We start from the raw sequence: 16,415 nt of genomic DNA on the forward strand, positions 1-16,415 counted from the left end.
AAAAGGATCACTTGAAACAGTAATCCCAGCTTTTGAATCACAAACAATTACATGCAAAGCAAAAGCAGCAAGAAAGGAAAAAAAGGAGACCAAGAGAGGTTGCCTATGTGCTGCCACATTACACTGTGCACATATTTTATTAACAGATTCAACCAGCTTGCCTTTTTTCCCTAAAACAATGGAAAAAGCAACCCTGTGTTTATGCAGCATACTTTAATTTTTAAGGGGGAAACCTCAACGTTACAGAACTGAATTAACCTAGACCAGCAGTTTTCTGCAAATGCTCTGCCCCAGTTTAAAAAGTCACACACAGATCTGGCAAACAAAACCACCTCATTTATCTACTGTTTTGCAGAGTTTGTGGAGAAACCAAGAGTTTGAGGATTGGGTGTGTGTTAGTGAGAAATGCTGTCTCTTGCAAGAAAGTGAACACATGACAAGGGCAATGGTGAGGTTATGGAATGTGTCTGAACTCAGGAGCTCAGGAAGGAGTGGGGAAATCTGCATGACTTACCAACTGCTCTGCTGAGAACATCAAGTAAGGAAAGCAAGATGGAGGGGAAAATGGATTTGGGCAGGAAAGGAAATTGAATTAGCAGATTTGGAATATACAAAATGAATTGGAACAAAATATGGCTACTGAGTGAGGGATCCCATAATTTAGTCCTTTCAATAAGAAGACCCTGGTTATGATTTCTTCCAGATCTGGCTTTCCACTGGAAAGTATTAACAAAGCAGCCATTTAACATAAAAACAGATTTGGATTTTATATGTACTTAAAATTTTGAGATCACTGTTCATAGCACGAGTTACATGGCCACAAAGCCATCCACTTTTTTTCCAAAAGCCTTCCACTTATCCAAATTCAGGCCTTGAGACTTGATCTTATATTTGAAAACAAGAAAGCAGCTCACAAAATATTATCAATGTCAAGAAAAACAACAGAATCTAAATTCAGTATGCCCTAGGCTGTGATTACATCAATCTCTCTGCCCTTTCTGTGGATGATTAATCCCTGATCTGATAAAATTCCCACCTGAAGCTCTGATGGTGAAACTGCTCCTGGTGAAAAGGAGCTGTACCTTTATTCCTCCAAACATGGTATTTGACAATAACATGCTTCTGGCTAAATGCCTATAATTTAAGCCACTATAAATGCTAAAAAAGCAAACCTGAAACTCTGAATAAATAGTTCAACTCAGAGCTTTTACCTGTTGATACTGGGAACCAGGTGAATGGGGATACAGTGGGGCATCTTCAGGTGGAGAAGACTCATGTTCATCTGGGGCATCAGGATCATCTGGTTCCTAAAGTTTGAAACAGCCCATTTAATTTACTCCTTAAAAACATATTACAATTATTCTAGCTCAAACCAATCCTATGCAAATGATTGTTTCAGACATGCCAGAGTCATGTTTTAGACATTCAGAGAAAAATTCCACCCCACCCTGTCACCTATAGCTTGTATTGTAATAAAAATTCCCTCTATCAATATATTACTGGAAATACAGACCCATTCATAATCTACTTCAAATGGTCACTTTCAATTTTATACTGCTAATACTCTAAGAGACAAATGTCTACAGAAACAGTAATAAAAACTGAAAAATAAAAATATAAATCCATACTTATAAAGTACACATGAAATGTGTTACCTCTTAAATGAGTGGAGACTGTTGCTAAGGTTAATTATTTACAGAAGCATTTTACTCAATTTCTGAACTGAAAGTCAAATTAATTCCTTACCTCCTCTGGGCAGAGTTCACAGGCCTTTGCAAGAGTCATTCTAGCACTGTGTGACCTCTCTAGGAAGTAGCCATTTGATGTTTCATTGCTCTGGATTGGTGGAGACCAGTTATTGTAGGTGTACTGGGGATTGCCAGTGTATGGTCTACGCTCCAGCTCGTCTCCAAGCCACTCCACTGCCCAGGTCCATTTCCTCTTCAAATCTCCGTTGCTCTGCAGATGGAAAGTGAACAATTCACAATTATTCCTGTGTTCTTGAAAACAGAGGCGTTTTTCCTTTCCTATACATCAGCTGCCAGAAATCACCAACCTATCTGCTGCTGTTTAAAGGAGTCACAAATATCCTTTTCTCTCCAAAGAAAACTTCAAATTTGAAATGAAGTCTGCAGATTTGCAGCTGCATCACAGCTGCAAATGAGTGTGAATTTAACCAGATTGTTTTCAATCCCTTATAATGACCTTCTCATACAGAAGGTTCAAAAGAATTGTCCATGGAAGTTGTAATTTAATTGAGGGGCGAAAAACGGAATAATGGTGGGGTTTGTTTTGGGTTTTTTTAAACACAGAAATGGGAAAAAAAGCAGCAAGAAACAGAATAAAAGGTGTCACCTGAAGGATCTGGTAAGCTACAGGGCAGTTGCTGAAGAGAGCCACCATGCACTTTATACACTGGTAAGCTCTTTTCTGATAATGATTCTTCGAGCGCTGAATGGTGTCAAAGAGTCCATCCCTGTCATCTGGGATTCCCTTAAGTGCATTGTGAATCCTAGAAAAAAACAAACCAAAACAATGACAAAACTTTCAGTATTAAAGAGTTTTAGCATTTGAATTAAGGCTCTATATAGAATGCAATTACAAAAGGGACAGCTGACAGTTGACAGTTCTGACTTCTGGTGTTAGTCAAGAGGGTTTTTTAAAAATCAGAAAATAAACCTGACATGTCATATATATAACTTAGTTTAAAAATTACCAAACATGCTAAAAATATAACTGAACAAGATATATAAAAAATGTAATTATGATTAATTCTAGTCACAGTAATCAACTTTAACAGTTCAATTTTATTACTAAAGTATCTATGCATTTACAAATCAGCCTTGTTTACCCAGTAGGTCCTTACAGAATTGGAACAGTTAAACCCTCACAGAATGGTTACTTACACTCAGCTATGCTTCTCAAAGACACCCTTTACATGCAGCTCCTCTGAAGGGGAATGAGTGGTACATATATCTGTGCATGGGATAAGGGACTTGGGCATCCCCTGGAACTAAGGCCAGTTTCTGTGCCTTCTGCTCTCAACAGGGCAGAGGAATTAACTGCTACCCTGAAACTGTGCAAAAACTGAGAACTGACACACTTTTGCCTTTGAAAAAGAGTGAGAGGGGGCACAGAACCCACACTGGTGTCTCAAAGAGCTACACTCATGGCAGGGAAAGCAACTGCCCCCTTTCCTCACAGCCCTGGCAGCCTTCAGCCCAGGCTCCATCTGTAAGGCAATGATGAGCTTTCCTTCAGGTAATTTAATTTAATGGCACTTGCACCATTCCAAACTTGGCACTATTACCTGTCAAATCAAGAGAAATTTAAGAGAGTGGGTTTGATGCCAAGGGCCAGCAGCAGCAATCTTTCAGTATCAGAGGACAAGCTGTCCCAAGGGATGCACACTGCCCAGGGTCAGATCAGACTCATTTCGCAGCAGTTACAAGACACCATTTACAATGGACAATTTCCCTGTTTTGTGGTTGTTTGTTGGGTTTTGGAGGTTTTTTATTGGATGAGATCATTAAACTCTCTGATTATCACAGCAAAACCAAGTACAGGACAGAGACAAATACTTCAAGCTGTGGCCAGAAGAGGCAGTGAGTAGTGGATGACTGGAGCTGGCCATTTAACACCCTCTGTGGAAGCCTGACACAATTCCATGGAGCAGTGCTACTCCTGACAATGGGACATGGAGTGATGTACTTCTCTAGGGAAGCCACACCACAACATTCCACCTCCTTCATACACCACTATTCCAAACAACCATTTCCATGATTTCTCACCTGCTGCTCAACCCTAAAAATCCATTGTTTTACTTCATATCTATTAAAGCATGCCCATCCTCCAGCATTCTGTGGACTTACTTCATGAATAATTTGTTTATCAAGAAGATAATATAAGCTAACTGCATTATATATGCATAGCAAATCCCATAAAGAAAATTTCCAAATCCCCACAACTCAGTCATTATATTTTGGAGTGTGGCTAAGCCAGACCAGCATCTCCTTTGAGTCCCTCCTAAAATAAGCCCAGGCAATTGGAAACATTCTAAATGAGCAGTCTGCTTCACAGCTGAGGACAGGAGTCCACTCCCATACCCAGCAAGTGTGCTCTCACTGAAAGTATTTCAAATGTCCTATGAGACAGAGTTGGAAATGATTCAGTAAATCCCACACTACCTAAAACTGCTTATTATGAAACAGTGACATTGTAAAACACTGACAGGTAGCACACTGATGACATTTGTGTTATCTCACCTACTTTTATATTAAACTTCTGAAAAACTGACTGTTCTCAGAAACTGTATTTGCAGCAATTAAAATTTTCAATAACTTTGAAAAGCTGTAGACATAGAAAAATTAGGTTTCCAACTGGATTAATATGTAACACACTGAAGTTACAATTCTCTTGAAACGTGATCATATGGAGAATACCTAAATGTGAAATATTATTTCTCCCACATTCACAATTCATGTGTGTCCTGGTACCACTCCTACATCTGATGTGCTCCTGAGCAAGCCCAGGCTGTCACTGACCCACCTCAAGGGGACATTTCTATGAATCAATCTGAGCACTTCACAGGGAAGTTTAACCTGAGTTTAACCTAAACATCACATTTTCTCGTATGTGAGAAGTCTTGGCTTCATAGCAAACTTCTCTATATAGTAAAGAATATGAAAAATTGTACTTATCTCAAAATTTCAGATAAAACCACAGAAAATTGCTTTATTTGTGAATTTTGATTTAATACCTATTTAAAACAAACCCATTAAAAGGATTAGCAACAGAACCACTGGAAAATCAACCTGTACAGAACAATATTGAATTATAAAAGTACAGGTAAATACTGACCTGTGAGTTTGCCAAGAGTCCTCAATTAACAGGATTTGCAGAAGCAGATCCAAATAAGGTCGAAGCTCGTATGTGTATGAATAGGCAACCTAAAAAGTGAAAGTGCAGAGAACACAAGAAAGCATTTCTTGAGGCAGGAAGCTTACACAGTGAAATACAAGAACACAATTAATTTGAAGTTTACTGTAATTCAAAAGGTATTTATAGATACAATACTTCTTTTCTAGAAAGTGTTGGTTGTGTCAGGAATTTTGCAGGTTGCAATTTAATTTGATTTGTTTTTAAATACAGTAGGTTCTGTAAAGGAAAAAAATGTCTCTTTATGGTTTTCTGACACAGTTGATCTGAAGTCCCAAGCATGATATGCTGAAGAAAGTACCTTAAAAATACCTTTAGAAAAGAAAAATTTTAAAATGGCACTTTTCACTGATATTGCTACTTTTAGGCAGTATGTACAAAGCTTGGTTTCACAGGTTATCCTAAAATGTAAAATATATGGCCAGCAAAATATCAATAAAGTGATTTGTATTATGAATCTTTCAAGTGTCAAACAAAAGGACATAGAAAAATGTCCCTGAAAATGAAAGAAATGAAAGAAAAAGGGCAAATATAAAGAGGGGCTAACAGAAGTAAAGAATTTTATTTGGAGTGGAAAAGTGTAACTGACCTTACAGAAATTACAATGGAATTGTAAGACATTATCAAAGATTCTTTGCTGAGTCTGAAGCCAAAAAAGTTCTGCAGACTTGTAAAAAACCTGACTTAAGAAACATACTTGAAATAAATACAAGGGAGATCTAAGGAAGTTATTCCAACTTTTCATGTCATCTATGAATCTCTTTCATGAATAATGACAGAAAGTTTTAGCAGATGCTCTTGAAATACACAAAGACCAACTCAGTCTACTTTCCACCCTTAACACATCCTTCCTGACTTGTTAAAGGTTGAGTGCTTCCCTAAATTCACAGAGCACTTCCCACAGTGCCCCAGTGTGATGTACAGACCTAAGACTGTAAATACTGACAGAGGATGCCATCTTGAGGAAATTTATTTATCAAGCACCCCTTCAGTATTTAGTACAACATGCTCACATATAAGTGCAGAATCATTCATATTTTTATTCCCATCTTTTCCCCTAGCTTTTTATTTTTACCTGCCAAAGTAGCTCACTGAGGACTGTGGAAGAGAACTGAGGATTCTCCCAACAGCAGAAACGAAGCAACTTGATGGTCTCTTCAGAGTTGCTGCAGTCTTCAATAATTTTCTTTACATAACTAGTTCTCACAAACAGAATGTCTGCTACATTCTGCTGAAGTGCCATTATAGGTTGAGATAAATTAGGATCACCATAAGGGTTGGCAAGTGGGGGATTACCTGGAATAAACAGTTGTAACAGATTAAAAGGTGCTGAAGTACCTTCAGTGTAGACACTCCAAAATACAAACTGGTGTAAGTCATCAAAAAACACAGATGGAGAAAAAACACAACCCCCCTCCCCTTAACAGCTGACTTTCTTTGAAAAAAAATAGTAAGAAATAACTGATTTTTATGTTTGTGAAGCTTGACACTTGCTGCCTGAGAGAGCTACTTCTCCCTCTCTGATAAGAATATGCAGTGACAATCAAAGCAGAACAGCTGGAGACATATTCACATGCCAGAGGAGCATTCACTGAGATTTCTCAGAGAAATCCTCTTATCTCCTGCATTTATCTACTTCACTGCTTGTGCAACACAGCCCAAGCCATATTTTAAGGACACAATATCTGTTTACTTCACAAGACAATGCAAAAGTGTTCAGGGGAGTATCTATGTTAGAACAGTCCCATTTGAATCTCTGGAGTGTACAGAATAAATATGCTTTTGTAATTAATGTATCTTATTTAGCCAGCTTCATTTTGTGTAGTAAAAGAATGTTGATTTGCTCCTGATGTTTCTAAATTTAGCAGTGTTTTGAGTTATTGCTTGAAGATGCCCAGAAGACTAGGGAGAACTTTTCTAGCTTCATAAGCTGAAGAAAAAATAACTTTATTATGCAAACAGTAATCATAATTAATAGCCAAAGTAAAGTTTATAAAAATAATCTTTTTTAGTACAATATTGTGAATATATTGAATATACAACTGTTTTTCAAAGGTAGACTACCTTTTCAGTTTAAGCTTCAAGTAATGCACTGGAAAAAACTCCAACCAAAATTGCCACATGATTCTGAAGCTTATTACAGCACAGTACAATTTTCAGTTCATTAATCTCATTACAGCACAGTCTAGCCTATTGACTTTATAGCCTGACACATCAAGCTGTAATGAGTTTCCCATTAAATAGCTTCTCTACAGATTTCTAATTAGGTTTTCTAAAATATGCTTAGCAGAACGTGTACAGATACAGGCTATAAAGTCCACATGGCCCAATATCCTGTCACCATTCCTCAAAAATAACTGCACTCTATTCAGCTATTGGAAATGATAATGATTTACACAGTGGTTAATCAATTTCTAACTGATTCTTTATCCTTTATAAATTGAAGCGCTGGCTGCTGTTTGCTCTATTGAGTGTGAACATCAAATCATAGTCAAGAGCCAAAACAATGCAACATCTCTTCAGTGCTAAGCACTATCAGTTATCTCAAAACCTGCTGTGGTGCTTTTCCTGTACAGATTATTTCTGTCATCTGTTTTTCAGGATAAAAACATCTTCTGGACACCTCTTTAGTAATAGTAACAAAATAGTAATGCTTTTAGAATAGTTTAAGTCAACAATGAGCTTAAACTATTCTAAAAGCGCTGCTGTTTTGTAATGAAGAGCCTCCTACTTTACTAATTATTTCCCTGTATTTTTAAGGAATAAGCCAAGCAGTATAAAATATCTGTATTTTATACAGAACAGATTTCTGTTTTGGTCTTTTTAGTGTAACAAATCAGTTTTGCTTACAACAAACAGATTTGTTTCTTTCAACGAAAGGAGCTGCTAAACATAAAAGGAAAACATTTTTCCAGCTGATCCACTTTATAAATAATAGCTAAACATGCACAAAAAGACATTTACTGGTTTAGTCACTGGATCTAAAGCAAACTGGGGAGTCACTGTACCATTGATAGAAGACTGCATCCTCGAGGAGACGTTGCAGCAGCGGATCAGCTGGGACACCACGGTGTACAGCTTCCCCAGCTCAGCATACTGGTACTTAATTGGAGGGCCTGGACCTTCATCCAGAGCCACAAGCATGAAGGTTGCAGGAACATTTAGTTTCAGAAGTTGTGTCTTCTCTGCTACACCTTTATGGGGCAGGGAATGGAAAAAAAAAATTGTTTCTGGCACTGAAAATATTTTTTATAATTTTTTAAAAGAAAAATAGCAAGAGTTTACGTGACTTGTAACTTTTTAGTTCTTGGGTTATATTAAACACTCATTTATACCTTCTGGGAAAAAAAATAAATCAATAAAGATGCACCAGAAAATTATACACAGGTGAAAAATCACATTGAAGGAGAGTTGTAAATTACTACCATTTCTTCACAGTGCTCATTAGCACTTAAGCAAAGCACAAGTAGCATCTGTGTTAATAGTAAAGCCTCAGAGAAGTCTTTTGGACAATAAATTAATCCTTTTATTGTGAGGCCCAGGATAGGAAAAACAACCCCCACAGTGTGTTTTCTTATTTTTCTATCATGTCCTAGATACATCAATCACAAACTTAAGACATTTTTAACTGTGCCACACGATGTAATAAATGTTAATTAAGTGACAAAATAAATAAGAAAACCTCCAAAACCCCAAACCAAAAAATGCAAACTTACATCTGATTTTACTGCAAGAATACCGTGCACATACTACACAAGTACTCACCAGGAAATTCACTATATCCCTTCTTGCATTCTGTTGCTTATTTTGCTTAAATGATTTTTCATACATTTCCAAGCCTGTCTTATTCTAAAATACAACTGGGCTTTACCTTCCATTTTTCTGATAAGGAGGAGTGTAAGTGGTTTTATAATGGCATTTTTTCTGATTATGCTAGACAGTTTTGTAGTTGCATCCTCTGTAGAACTGACCTCTCACTTGCTCTGATGTGAACAATCTACTATTTGATTTCTCAAAATGTCAGACAGTTTAATCTTTTCCACAAAATGCAGAAATTATGTTATTGTGGTTTTTGCTGAATGGACTTTACACTCATACAGAAGCCTGCAGGTAACAGCAGTGAGACAAGGACAACTGTTTACTGTGTTGGTATTTCCAGGTTTATCTCTGCAGGGTAGATTGTGATAATGATCAGACTCACAAATAAAATGATATTTTCCTATCTGGCCTCTGAGTGCTCTTTTACTCAGAGGCCTGAACTGCACTTACTATGAAAAGCTAGTGAAGAAGAAAAGGGAAGTTGGAGCAGAAGAATTGCATCTCTCCTCTCTGCCATGACACTAATTCTACTCTGGTGTCATGACAGAAACCTGCCAGACAGAGAATGCTTTGGCAGGCAAAGTATACAAAGCAACAGGCATTACAGTTGTAATTAAATTAACACAATTGTCTAGATTAATTTTAGAGATAGGAAATTAAATTCCTTTCAAATTGTCTACTTCCTGCATGAGCTGATAAACAGCAACAGTCAAGTATTTTATAAAGTTTCACCCCCATCCTCTCTCAGCAGGATACTGTTTTACAGCCCCAAGCTTCTCATGGATGGTTTATCTTCCATGGATGACAGGGAGACTGAAGCCCCAAACTCCAAGGAGGAGGAACACAGATGCTAGGGAGCATTTATATGACACATAACTATAACAATCTGCCTAAGGATGGAAAACTGGATCCTGCTGCTGTTATCTCTGTAACTGGATCATCAATAAAGCCCCAGTTTATTACAGTGTTGTCAGTAAAAGCAATTTGCTTACCTAGATTGGCATACATCACAAACAGATTGAAATACTGCTGCAAGTGGCGCCCGTGCTCGGATACCTCCCTCCGCAGGAGATTCAGTACCGCCCTCAGTAAGTGATCACTTAAACTTAAGTTATCGTAAGCCTACAGAAAGAAACAAGTTCTGCTGTTAGTGGCTGAATCTATCATATCTTGATTTAGTTTCTGCTTTTTATTGTGACAGAGAACAGAACTGGTTACAAGGTATGGGATTTATACAAGCTCTGAAGTGGCAGCAGCTGGTCTCGAGTGTCTCATGCAGACAAAAATACACAGACAGGGAGTAAGAATTCCCATCACTCAATACTGTGTAAGTCCAAGAAATTATAGCTACAGAAACTTCTAACTGGGCTTTTTTTCCAATAGCAGATAGGCCTAAACATTCAAGAAACACACATGCAATTCCACTATTAACTTTGTAGACTAAGACAACCAAATCACCTCTACAGGTATATCTCAAATACCTCACAACACAGAACTTCCTAAGCCTATGGAGCTTCAGATTAATTCTTAACAAATGCTTTTGCTGGACACAGCAGTGAAAACATTCTGGGAAGGTTAAATGGGACCATGTAAGCAAAAAGAGACATTAAAACATGACAAAGCAAAGGCTCAAAAAGTTGATCTTTCTAACATTATTATCACAAGTATCACAATAAGATGTAGGCTTTTTGTTGTTGTTGCTTGAGTGTAAAATCAGGCAATTCACTGTCTGCTCCTACACTAAGTTACAATTTTTGACAATTTCACTGTTGCAAGATACATGGGATTAAAAGTTAGGGAACTCCTCCAAGTTTTCAGGTTAGTGTGTTTGTTTGTGGGGGTTTGTTTGTTTTACAGTTCTAAATAAAAACAAGGGTTCACTTCTCTAGACATTACTTCACTAAAATAACCACTGGTTTTTTTTTTTGCAGATTTCACACTCCCAGCTCAAAGGTCTCACTGAGCCTTCACAGAGATTTACAAATGAGGGGAAACTGAACCCTCTGACAGCAACTCTCTAACTGCTTGAGTTACATCCTGTTTCATAATGCAAATGGGCTGTACAGCTTTCCAGCCAAAACTGATACATCTGCTCCAGAGTTTACTTTACATTAAATGCTTATAACAAAGAAGTAAGAATAAATTTCAAAAGCTTTTCATTAGAAAATGAAATACCTGACTGGAAGGTCCAGGAGAGGCAAAAGGTGATTGACATGGTCCGTCTTGCAATGAAAAATGTGCAATAAATACTATAAGTTTTGCAAATGCACCCCTCACTTCTGCACTGGGGCATTCCAGGAGATACTCCGAGAAGCGGTTTGAAACATTAAACAGGACGTTGTGTGCAAACCAGAATCGTACATTCTTGCTGTGCCGGAGCAGGATGCACAGGGCATCATACCTGCAACGGGAGAGGGCACAGTCAGCACCAAATGCAGACATTTCTGAATTTGGCAGACATGTTCTTTTGCAGAGTTTGAAGAAAATGTGTGTTAAAGGTGATACCCACTCATTTTTGTTCACAAAATGATTTTAATTAGATTGTAGTTCTTATAGTGATACTCTTATGAGCAATCAGAAATGGAAGATACCGTTCAATTAAAAACCTAACTTCAAATAAAATCCAAACCTAATTTTACTTCTATCACCTATAAGAATTAAGACAGCATTACACCCCCTATCTACTCCTCAAAGCAGGTCTTATGCTGGCAGCCACCACGGTCTCTGTACTGGAACTGGGGGAGACAGTGAGCAGCAGAGAACTCAGGTGGATTTCATATACAACACACAACTAAATATGTAACCTAACAAGAATTTATAGTCTCATTTAGAGATCTTTAAAAACCCCATAAAATGAAAAACCAATACCCAAAGACTAAAACATCTGTCTCAGAGAGGGCCTTGCATTACTCTGTCCTTTCAGCAGGAATATTTGAACTCTTGATCTCTTAAATTCAAAGGAGTAACTTAAGCTACTCTGGAAGTTGCTGCTGGGAGTATGAATTTGCCATTATTACACAGCTACTCACTACTAGCTGGTAAACTACTGGCCATGAATACCAGATTTTCTCTCCAATCTGACCAGCAGTAACCCCCACTCCTCTCCCCAGCAGAGAATAGCCCAGCTGAAGGACTAAAATGAGTAAGATGTGACTGTGTGTCACAGAGTGGATTTGAATTACAGGCCCTATAGCAATGTACATAAAGCACTGTGCCAACAGTGTCTCAAAGACTATTATACATGTTTCACAAACAGAATTCAAATATAAGCTGCAACAATGGTTTGTAAAGAGCTTTGTTTAATACTACTAAAACAATGTAAAAACCATTCTGAATTTGTCAGAAAACATAATCTGTTCTGTGCTAGTGACAGATTCCATTCTTTTATTTTTTTTAAAGACAAGAGTTAAGCTCTGTTTGAAAATTAAATTTGAAGCTATTCAGATCAGCAGGATATTTCAAGGCTCAAATTCTTCCCAGTATTTTCTATTCAAACCTTTCCCCCTCTCCACGTGCACCTTCACCATGTATCTAAATGGGATCTTTTAACAGGCATCAAACTTCCAAAATCATAATTGTTGTTAAAAGACAAAATACCAATCACTAGCAGGGCCACGGACTATTTTCTTTGTATGAAATCCTGTGGTGAAGAGAAATCTAGCAGCAAGCTGAATACTAATCATAGTTATTTCTTCTGCTTCAGGCAACAGATGATCTTGTCCTAAAGAAAAATCAGAATACTCACATGTAGACAAAGTAAAAGCAATTTTTAATAATTTAATTGATTTCAGATTACTGTTTTGTCTGATATGGTGTTCCAATTATAGGAGAAACTTGATCAAAATAGCCCCTAGCTTCTATAATGTATAATTTGAAAATGTAAGCTTTAATACAGGTACCTGGAGGCCAACATATGTCTTTTACAAATTCAGCATCTCACCTTTGAGAACTGTTTTCAACAAAAGAGCCCTCAAACTTGAGTATTTTAACTTGATTTAGAACAGCATCTGAGTAATAGCTGATAGTTTATCAAAGTATTTTTTGCTGAATATTCTGGCAAGTTACCACTGATGAACAACTCAACAAGAGGTGTTTAACTGCAGAAGGACAGGAGTATTCAAAGTAGGACACACCAAATTTTCACTGGCTAGATAAATCCTTGGCCACACAAAGCAAAACTCTTCTTGTAAAAAACGAATCCATAATTATCACACTACCATACTAACCTGGAGGAGGGTTCAGGTAGACACTATTACAAGTCAGCAACTTCTTTATGAACTGGAAATACTCCAGGCTGTACTGCATCCGGTTGTGCATGAACTGCACGTTCTGCTTGCGCACGCTCCGCTCGATGGCCGAGGGCATTTTAATCTGGTGGGGTTTAGTGGTGATAGCGATTTCTGAAATATATTTTATGAGTTCATTGTCTTTGTCTATCGTGTCCATGCGTTCATAAAAAAGAATGTAAGCATTCCACCACCTCTTCTGGCGCCTGTAGGACATTCTCTTCATCATGTGATCAAACACCTCGCCCATGTACTCTCCCCCAAAGCATTGATTTTTCATCTCTTCATCATCATCCATTTTACACTCTGTCACATCTCCATCATCAAACTTGTACCACCGGTTCTTCTCACCATCTCCACCGTTCCTCTGGATGATGTAGGAGTAGTAATGTCCGCCGCTGGCCTGGCCGCTGTGCACAAGTACCCCCACAAGTCTGTATTTTGTGCTCCCAGAGTGTTCATTTTCCGACTGCTCATTTTGTATTATCTGATTTTCAGGGTTCACATCATCCCCTTCCAATTTTGCTACACCTGCCACTGTGTAAGGCTCCATGTCCAGTTCTCGTGGAAATTCAAAATAATCATTGAATTTGATTGCACATTCCCTTTCCCAGTCATAATCAAATCGTTTCAACTGGATGGCAAGAACTGGAGGCAACTTCTTAATCAACAAACGTTTCACTGTATCCACCTACAAAAGGACATGAACAGTTACCAGCCCTCAAATTTCCATTCATACACTCTCACCAAATATCAAACTGAGTAATGAAAGGACGACTTTTCTCCCCAAACATGAACTAAGACTGAACTTAGTACAGCTGTAGCATCACAGCTGTACACAGATTAAAAAGATAAGGAATCGTTACCTTTTTGTTGCATTTTTCACAATGATATGCATTTGCACCTTCCAATAAATCTCCTTTGACGTACTGCTCCAAAGAATCAAGAAGGTTTTGGTGATTCCTTATATCTACATTCAGAGTTGTGAAGGATTCCTCACACTCGTACCTAGCAATGAACAGGTAAATGTATGAGAAAGGCAGGAATGTGTTCAACTTTTGATGTTTCACATGTGCTACAGTGTGTAAGCAGTAAAAGAACTGAACTCTTTTTTACTGCAGTTTTCCTACAGTTACATTACAGTATCTGCACACTGTATTTCTATGGTCAGGAATTAAATGATAAACACAAATATTGTATCACACCTAAAGACAATAGTTCAAAACAGATGCCAATTCAGTTAAAAAAAAAACCCAACAAAAAGCTTTTTTATTTTCTATCTAAAAAACCATGAATCATCATCTTCATAAAACCTATTTGAATGTTTATGACTGGCTTTGACATCATGTTCTAAATATAATCTGTGAACAAATCTCTAGCAATAAGCCAGCAATGCTTGAGAGACAACCAGCTGATACATCCTGGAAGCAACTTTTTGTTTTTAAAATAAAGAAGTGATGAATAAATTTAAAAAGCCACATCTATTCCAGTGTAACCCTGAAGGGCTTGTTTCCCTGATATGCAATCAAGCATTCAAAGGCTGAATAAATAAATATTTAGAAACACTTCAACCAACAGCAATATTCATTCATCCAATAAATAGCTTACAAAAAAATACAGACAGGCTTTTATTTGCCATACACAAATCCACAGTTTAGTTACTATCAGTTCCCTTCTCCCTAAACAACATTTTTGTTAACATTATGCAAATCCAGTAGAGTTCAAAAACACAGAAATACTTCAGGATAATACATAATATCAGGAATGAATGGTAACTCATGTTGCTTCTGGTCTGGATCTGCCATTTAATTACCCATTGCATAGAAGGTGAAATCAGTGCTACCATTTTACCTTGCAGTATTTCAACTCACTTCTAGTCACTCATTGTAATCCATGAAACCTAAGATCTTCACTTTACAAATCATTCTTATTCATGCATTAGATCAACTGAAGTTGAAAGATTACCACAATAAAATCCATTTGTGTCATTTTATTCCAGTATTTTAATTGCTAACTGAAGGCTAAAGGAAATGATCAGCTTTCAAAATAAAGAGAATTTGCAATGGCAATGTACAGAGGTATAAGGTATGTAGTGTTAAAGAGTCATACATGCTCTGAACAGTAAGAAGGCCAACTGACAGTGACAGAAATAAACACAATATTAAAAAAAAGACAAACGCTAAAAAGAATAAGTTGATCATTAAGCCATCCTGAATTTTGCAGGCAATTTTAACCATCCATCACAAAAAGAGACATAAATTAAAAAGTCTGGAGAATTACAACTTTACAATACTGAGTTCTATTCCTTCATTAATAACCATCATCAAAACAGTGAGCTGCAGAATTGCAGTCTGATTTGGCATTGATGGTTTCTTACATGCCTTCTGCAAAAATGAATTTCAGCATTCACATTTAAAGGTACCTACAAATACAAAAGTCTTCAGAAAAAGATGAACTTTCTACCCCACTGACCTTAATTACAGGTTACATGGTGAGTATGAACAGTTTAACTCACTGGAACTGAAGATTCCTACTTGGCCCAACTCTAAACACACATTATGGAAAACCAAAGACAGCAACAATTGCTGGCCAGGTATTAAAATTTTCTACATTGCATTTGGTGCCTACAATTGTTTTCACTTTCAATGTGAAAAAGCATAATTTTTTCCTGCCTTGATCAATACACAATGCTTCACATACAATCTGTGAAGTAGAAGCAATAATGATTAAGTACTTGTAGACAAATGAATGTTCAGCTGTAGAAAAAACAAGGTAGCAAAATCTATTAGCTTAAAAAACACCCACAAAAAGCCCACTCTTGACTCTAATTACTTTTATAAGAACACAAACATGGATTGTTTTCTCATGAAAAAAGATAAAATCTTCAACACTTACCGATGTGGGCATCCTTGACAAATCTTCTGATCAGCAAAGGACCCTCCTAAAACTTTACTTAACATTGCTGGATGGCCCAAAGCTTTTAAAGCTTCATCTAAACTGTCCACCAATGAATTAAAAAATTCTAAAGCATCGTGTTGTTCACGTAGATTTACAGGTTCACCCCAGAGTCTGAAAATGAAAGCACATTTTGTCAAATATTTTTTGTTTTGTTTGCCAACAATTTCTTTTTGAAAAAATATATGATTCAAGCTCCTATCCCCTCCCCCTTGAAGAGCCAGACTACTGGTTTTTGATGTACTATATGACCTGTTGCTCTGTCCCTGACACTTTCTGGTAAGTGAAAACAAGCTCTTGTGTATAACTTTATCCTTAATTCAAAGTCTCACTATCAAAAACTGCTAGAAATTAGAAAGAACCACCCTGCTGTAAACATAGTTTATTAACAGACTTCTACAGAGCGGTGAAAGGGCA

The 16,415-nt window shown here is 37.2% G+C and overlaps 1 protein-coding gene across 3 annotated transcripts in view; it reads right to left on the reverse strand.

Annotated features, from left to right (window-relative positions):
• Nucleotides 1–16,415, reverse strand: part of USP9X (ubiquitin specific peptidase 9 X-linked) — a 102,780-nt gene that overhangs the window by 7,503 nt on the left and 78,862 nt on the right. For all 3 annotated transcript variants that reach the window (XM_064706546.1, XM_064706536.1, XM_064706528.1), the window contains 12 exons: nt 15,939–16,112; nt 13,910–14,051; nt 12,984–13,734; nt 12,355–12,478; nt 10,933–11,158; nt 9,750–9,879; nt 7,947–8,132; nt 6,014–6,234; nt 4,861–4,949; nt 2,356–2,512; nt 1,747–1,959; nt 1,212–1,307 (listed from right to left, as the gene is read on the reverse strand). In XM_064706546.1, coding sequence (XP_064562616.1) covers nt 1,212–1,307; nt 1,747–1,959; nt 2,356–2,512; nt 4,861–4,949; nt 6,014–6,234; nt 7,947–8,132; nt 9,750–9,879; nt 10,933–11,158; nt 12,355–12,478; nt 12,984–13,734; nt 13,910–14,051; nt 15,939–16,112 — 2,509 coding nt within the window. The remainder of the gene's footprint in view (nt 1–1,211; nt 1,308–1,746; nt 1,960–2,355; nt 2,513–4,860; nt 4,950–6,013; nt 6,235–7,946; nt 8,133–9,749; nt 9,880–10,932; nt 11,159–12,354; nt 12,479–12,983; nt 13,735–13,909; nt 14,052–15,938; nt 16,113–16,415) is intronic.

This window comes from Zonotrichia leucophrys, chromosome 1, assembly GCF_028769735.1.
Source record: "Zonotrichia leucophrys gambelii isolate GWCS_2022_RI chromosome 1, RI_Zleu_2.0, whole genome shotgun sequence".
NCBI lineage: Eukaryota > Metazoa > Chordata > Aves > Passeriformes > Passerellidae > Zonotrichia > Zonotrichia leucophrys.